The 7,387-nt window shown below is 35.0% G+C and overlaps 1 protein-coding gene across 1 annotated transcript; it reads right to left on the reverse strand.

The window, feature by feature from the left end:
• Positions 1-2,843: 2,843 nt before the first annotated feature.
• Positions 2,844-6,965, reverse strand: LOC141668654 (putative prefoldin subunit 4). The gene is made up of 3 exons (XM_074475626.1): positions 6,811-6,965; positions 6,583-6,696; positions 2,844-3,234 (listed from the first exon to the last, which is right to left on the reverse strand). Exons 1-3 carry the CDS (start codon positions 6,817-6,819, stop codon positions 2,974-2,976), a joined length of 384 nt encoding a protein of 127 aa, XP_074331727.1. The 5' UTR covers positions 6,820-6,965; the 3' UTR covers positions 2,844-2,973.
• Positions 6,966-7,387: the final 422 nt, after the last annotated feature.

A 7,387-nucleotide genomic window follows, 5' to 3' on the forward strand; every position in this document is an offset into this window, starting at 1 on the left:
CCTCCACTTACTCCTCCATCCCCACCACTTCAACTCCCCACCCAAATCTCATCTCACGCGCCCACTCCATGTTCTCCACGCGCCGCCCCTGGCGCCACTTCTTTGACCCATCTTCCCTAACTCTTCCCCACCACTACTCCGACGCAATGACGTCACTCAGACGCAATGTCAGCTACTTTCGAGTCAATTACGCCATGGTACTTTTAAGTATACTGTTTTTAAGTATTTTATATCACCCTGTTTCGATGATTGTGTTCTTGATTGTGTTTGTTGCTTGGTTGGCTCTTTATTTTCTTAGAAACGATTCGGTTGTGATTATGGGTCGGAGTTTAGATGATCGGGTTGTGTTTATTGGGTTGAGTTTGGTTACTGTTGTGGCTTTAGTGTTTACTCATGTGGGGACTAATGTGTTGGTTGGGTTGTGTGTTGGAGTGGTGGTTGTTGGGTTACATGGGGTTTTTAGGAGTACGGATGATTTGTTTTTGAGTCAGGAGGAGGCTGCGGAAGGTGGGTTGATTTCGGTTGTTAGTGGGGATGGAATGCGTTCCGGTTACTCTATTGGTTCTAATTTTTGATGATTGTGGAGTGTGATTGTCATCTAAATGAGGAACATAGGTTTAGTTGAGTTACTTTTTTAAGTCTCTTTTAGGGGTTTTACTTTCGTTGTGTTGATGGATTGGGTTTGTTCCAATTTGGGTATCAAGTCATTTTTAATTATGATGGGTGTTTTCTGGAAAATGTTGGCTTTAGATGTTAGAACCTGGGTTATCTTGGAGTTGGTTGCTCTTGCTGTTGTTTTGATGAACTACTATAGGCCTGTAGGATGAGTTGCGGGTTTTGTTATGAAGTTATTGCAGTTGTGACGGGTATTTTTGAGGAAATGCTGGCTTTTGTTTACTGGTTTGTTTAACTGAGGAATTGCAGTTTTCTCTTTGAGTTAGTTTCTGTAAGTGTTGTTTCAGTGTTGCAGTTGCCTGCTTTTTCAGTCATATCGGTGTATAATGTGGAGTAAATTGCACTCAGGGTACGAAGTCATTTTAGTTATCGTGGGTATTTTCCGGCGAATGTTAGCTTTAGTTGCTACTGGTTTGTTTAACTAGGAAATTTTAAGGTTTTCAGTGTCATGCTATAGTTAGTTGGAGTTGCATTTTGAATTTCTTCTGCTGCATTGGATAAGTGGATGGGAAGGTTATCTGTTTTGGCAGTTTTCTGATATTAGATATTTGCCTATTCCTGTCTGTTTTTCTCTGAAGAGGTAAGTTACTGCCAGTTGTCCACAAAGTACCGTTGCTTAATTAGTAGGCTAGGGAAGGTTTATCACATATTTTGTGGCAGTGGCGGAGGACTGAGGTGATCAGTCGTGTTATAGTTTCACCATTTTACATTGTGATTGTGTATTTAGTTTATTTTCCATGTATACTGTTACACTTGGATGTTATTAAACACCTTACAGCTTAGCTTTATCTTTGAAATTGTAATTACAGCATTATTTCTTTGTAGGAGAAGCGAGTTTAGAAGTTATATGATTTGAATGTCTTTTGATTGAATTGTTGATTTACTATTGTTCTGTAGACAAAATGATAACTACATGCATATGCAATGTTTTGGTTTATTTCTTAGTGCAATTAAGATGATGTAATAACAACTGATGCTAACCAGAGCACATGGCGCTTAGTTATATTGGTCACATAAATTGTCTGGTACCTCTTGTCCGTTTTTTTGCATCTATTACAGTTAGCTGGGAGATTGAGGGTGGATCCTTGGCCTTAGTATTGCTTGTTTTTATGCAATATATATTTGTACAAAGTAATCTCAGTAATTGGTTATCATGGGTCTGTCATTTGTGTTAATGGTTGTACAATCTCCCCAGTTGGTTATCATTTCGCCTTTTGCACCTCACTGAGTCTCAGCTTACTTGCATGAAGCATTTTGGCCCTTGGATATTTTGAGCTGCAACTTTTAAGGGGGTTGGGGCGATGTTATGTAGTGTTGAGTTTGCAATGCGTGTCAAACTACTGACTGCTTATTTTGTTGTAATTGTCTTGTTTGCTTCAATAATTTCAGTTATGAGGCAATAAATTTCATGTGCAATATCCTTCAAAAGTGCAGATGACCACTTAATTAGCGTCTCCCCCGCTTCCTGGCATGGGATGTTGTGGAAGAGAGGATTGGAACATTGGCTTGTTGGAACACTGTGAAGCCAAGGTGTGGGTGTGTGAGTCCTTTAATTAAAAAAAATCAGAAGTTGCTATTAAATTATCCAATTATTTCTGCTGCACATTATGCACAGTGATGTTCAATATGTTGCCACCATTACTGTTTCTACTATTCAATGCAATATCATGTGTCATAACAAAAGGTAGGCGTTTCCGTGGAAGCAAAGTATAAACAGCTAAAGAAAAAGAGTAAGATGTAACCTGAGAGACTGCAACCTGAGTGCCAAATGCCTTACACCTCCCTATTACACAACCTGAATGAAAGGGCACTCCCTGACGCTTTCAATTAATAGGGACAGATAAATAACTGGCACCCATAGTTTTCTTGTCAAGCTAAATCACATTATGATCTCCTTGACGGAATTACACATTCAATTATAACCAAGTACGAAGTATGTGTAATTTTTCACCGAATAACATTAAAAAAAACATGACCAAAAACCTATAGCAATTTATGTGAGAACAGTCCAAACTTTTGATGGTGCATTCTGTAGACACCGTAGACACTTCTTAAAGTAACATTAGCAAGACAGAGATGTCAAAGTAGACCTATATCTTGAAATCCAAGAACGTTGCAATGCAAAAGCATTAAAATAGTATCAAAACATAAGAAAGAACAGAACTTCGTAGAGAAAGTAGCATGACTAATTTCACAGTTGGCGTCAACACAAATATAACGGTCCATCACTAATTCATAAGGATGATTTTACAACATTTGTGAACGTTTTAAGTAGCACGGTGCATGAAAACTTAAGAACTAATCCTCCTCGAGATTTATAGAATCCTTAAACTTTCCATACAAAATCTTCTTTAATTTAGCCATTTGTGCAGTAATCAATTGTTTCTCTTCCTCCAGCTTCTCCAATCCCTTGTCAGTCAATTCTTTCATCTGATCAATTCGAGTCTCGACTTCATCCTTCGACACGTGCGCAAAAACCTCTCCAATTTGGAAACGCACCACTTCCTCGTCAGTAAGAATCAGCTCATTGCTTGCATCCTCGAGATTTTCGTTAGTTTCCTGTTTTTGAAAAAAAAGTTAAGAATTCCAAATTTAGCTCATCTACCTGCACACTCTTCGTTGAGGTAAAGCATTTAGGGCAATCTTTCAATAACTTTGCCAACAAGTGGAAATAAGATGAATCCTTCAAAAGGCATCCAGTAAATGGGATAATTTGGAGCAACATTGTAAAGCAATAACTTCCAGTGACATATATGCTGTAACACTTAACAATAACAATATACGTAGTCGTAAATAAGAGAATTCATTGTATAGGCAATTAACTTTACAGCTGTTACCAGGAATGACACTTCATATTACCCGGCATAAAGTAAGATCCTTATATTTCATAATAGGATATTCCTAATGTCAGACTAACGTCAGACACGAATGGTGGGTTTTTATAATATTAGCTTTGACTAATGTCAGACACGAAAAAAATCGCCAACAGGTTAATAACTTGCTCCAGGGTTAGGTCGAATGTTTACTCAGCTTACTCTGTTACTCCCACTACACTCATCATTTCACATCCCAACAGCCAGAAAAGGGTTTGATAAGCCAGAAACTTTATGTCCTAAAAAGTATTTTTTATACGTCGTTTCATTTTTGACACATGAGATGAAGAACACAAAATAGAGAGGATTTTCACTTGACAGTATTTGAAGGGCATCAATAACCACTGGGATTCTGGGAATGCATGCAGTCGAATTTCTAATTCAACAAGTACACATTACAAGTACTCGTTTATGCAATATACTGACTATCAACAATGTGAAATAATATTTACATATTACATATTCACTACTAAATATTACCATGCACCACTTGAACCTTGTTTGATGCCAAAAAATCACTAGATATGCACAGACTATTATATGCACTTCTGAATTACAGCTAATAGTATTACACTAGTTAAAGAATCCAGGTAAAAGAAGGGGAAAGATACGTAATAGTTGCTCAACTTCACCGAAGAAAAGATAATTAGAAGTTTTCGCATGAACACACATATACATGTTAAAAAATGATAACAATTATCTGGTCCCAAGAGTATTAATTTATTGAGGTTAACTGTATCTGCTCTCATTTCTGAAGTGGAACCAACTTCACCAACCCTGGAAATGGTGGTCTATAATTTTACGAACTCATATTGAAAGCCATAGCAAGTGAAAGCTTAATTACCCAGACTCTTCATTTTGTTTCGAGTACCCGTGTCGGACACTCGACACTCGGACATGAGTATGGACAATTGGACACTTATTTTAGGCCAAAAACATGTAAATTTTTCAGAATATTGCCGAGTCCGACATTTGGATACGAACCCGTGTCCGACACCCATACCCGAGTCCGGGTAACATAGAGTGAAAGTACTCATGAAACTGTCTAGTTAGAGAAGCTACTTAGATATAATAACAAGTGTGATCGGGTATATGGGTGCTATTCGGTCTATCTCAACAACAAAATTTAGCTCATATGGCTACAACCACTAAGAGGCTGCTTGGCTGCGGATTAAAGCCGTTGCTTTAAGTGATTTTTGACTTTTAAGTTAAACAATGTATGTTTGTGTAAGAGCATCTCCGACGGTGGTCACCTGTTAGCTAAAATGTCTACGCGTCACTCTTATATACATATTAGTAAAAATTATGTGTCTCCAATGGTGAGACCTGCTAGCAATAATTATAGATATCATCTATCTCATCTTCTATATTTGTTGATCCTGAAATCATTAGCTAAAATGTTTGGGTTACATCCACGTCAGCTTTGTACCATATCTAAACATATGACCATATATACATACATTATATTTATATTATATTTAATACATATGACTAATTTTTTTATTTTTCTATTTGATATTTTAGCTTATAAAATATTAAGTATAAAAAATATTATTTCTTATTAACCAATTTTATTAATTATTTTATCATACAATTGCATATTTATAAAAATATAGTAATAAATCCAATATCATAATATATAATATAACTATAAATTTTATAAGATATAACAAATTTTATTATAGCCAATATCATAATCTGATGACTTTGTTTAACAACAGCTTAAAGCCAAAAGTTGACAAGAGGTACTTTTTTCAACTAACTTATTTTTTCTCGTTCTTTTATTTGACAAAAGCTAACGTTATCATCTGAATGTACAACTCATATAAATTATTTATATTTTTAATAACTCTTAAGTTATAAAACATAATAATTTAACCAAACTAAAAATTTTGACTTTAAATTTTCACTTTAAGCAACTATAAGTCATCAGATTTTTTTTTAGCAAAATCCAGTCAAAATGAAAAAAAAACTACAAACCTACTAAACTTCGGCAACAATCAACATGCTAATCTCACCTTATATATCTTTCGTGTGTGTGTGTTGATGTATGTATACATGAATATACATGTATTACTAATTGTTTACATATTTATATAGTCAGCGTAATTGTGTATGTGAGGAACGGTAAAAAGGTATGTTTGTAATATATTTGTATAGTTGTCGTAATTGTGTGTGTACGAGGAAGGGGAAAAATATATGTTTGTAATCAACATATATACTTTGTAATTGATATACATATGAGTATGGGAATGTCATACGTTTGCCGTGGTAGGAAACCACGTTTATAAGAAATTTATTATTTAATTAAATTATAATTAATTTGTCGACCAACTAGTTGGACCTCCGTCGACGACTCATTGACGTGACAACCATGTGTTTGAGTATATGTATTGTTCACTCAATTTTAACCGGCTAAAGGCTTTGAAAAACAAATTTAGGCAGCCCACTTAACGTCAAACCCTAAACTTTCTTAACTCACATGCAACAGGATATAAGTTGTCACATAAAAAAGACGAAAAGCTTAAGCTATCATTTTCCATTTGCAAACACTAAAAACAAACCGTACATTTGTGCCAAAAATAACACAAAAAGATCAATTTCGCAAAATGAGTACGAAAATATCAAAAGGTAGAACCTCATCTGATTCCAATCCTCAATGCACGTAACACATTTTATCAACACTCAAATTCGTAAGTATAATATACACAATAAAAAACTATAAAGAAAAGCATATAAGTAAGATAGGAGGGGACAGAACGACCTTCAAGATATAAGGTCAAACCCTAACAAAGTCCCAGTTTCTCAACTCACTTTAAAAACATGATATAAGTTAGCAAACAAAAGTGAGGACAAGCTCAAACAATCATCTAATTCTCCAGAACTATAGACAAATTAAACATTTGTGCAAGCAAAAACAACACAAAAGTATCAGATTAACAAAACGAGTACAACAAAGATAGAATTTGAGCATACACATAATACAATATAACATATAGAGAGAGAGGGAGGGAGAGAGGGAGAGAGAGAGGACCTTAGCAATCTTAATTTCATCTAAAAGGTCATGAAGACGATTGTTCAATCTACCAAATTTATTAATGTTCTGCTGATCTTCCCAAGTTACCTCCGTATCTGAACTTCCTCCTCCCTTTGCAATTTCCACCCCCAATAATAATTAATAATTAAACCAACATAAATAAACATTAAAAGTAAAAGCATAAAATTAGGGCAAAACTAAAACTGGGGGGATTAAGATACCAACCTGTTGCATGATTGAGTTGATCGGAGAAAGTAATTAGAATGTAAATCTGGGGTCGCCGGAATAAGCACCAGTGGAGTACGAAGCGCTGTTTCGTTTTCATTTAAATGAACTTTAATTGGGCCATAACCCGTTTTCACTTTTGCTGGCCTTTGCAGGCCTGTTTGGTAAATTTGTAGGATGTCCTTGTTTGTAGAAAGCTAGTCCGTTGGGTACGTTTCCTTTCAGCCCACTATTTTTTTTCTTTGAGAATTTAAAATTTCATTAAAAAACTTGGAGAATCACATCTTAAACATCTCCAACATGGAGCATAGAATTCGTTTACATTTCCAGATAAACATGGTAGTTAAAATTTAGAGTGTATGAGCTAATCTATTTGCTTGTACATGAATCTATACTATATTATAATAGCCGAAATAGAGATAATTTGGTTCAACGGTTTGGTTCAACAATAATTCCCTAATTTTGATTATTACAAAAATAGATAAATAGTGTTATATATCTAATAAACTACTAAATTATCAAATTACTACTAAATATAGTATACTTGTCCTACTAAACTACAAATACAACTTATCCT

This window comes from Apium graveolens, chromosome 6 (assembly GCF_009905375.1).
Source record: "Apium graveolens cultivar Ventura chromosome 6, ASM990537v1, whole genome shotgun sequence".
In the NCBI taxonomy this organism is placed as follows: Eukaryota; Viridiplantae; Streptophyta; class Magnoliopsida; order Apiales; family Apiaceae; genus Apium; species Apium graveolens.

Excerpts from the sequence above, each read along its gene's own strand:
- LOC141668654 (XM_074475626.1), bottom strand. Across the intron at positions 3,235-6,582 it reads ATGAAATTAAGATTGCTAAG|GAAACTAACGAAAATCTCGA; the intron begins GTCCTCTCTCTC and ends TTTCAAAAACAG.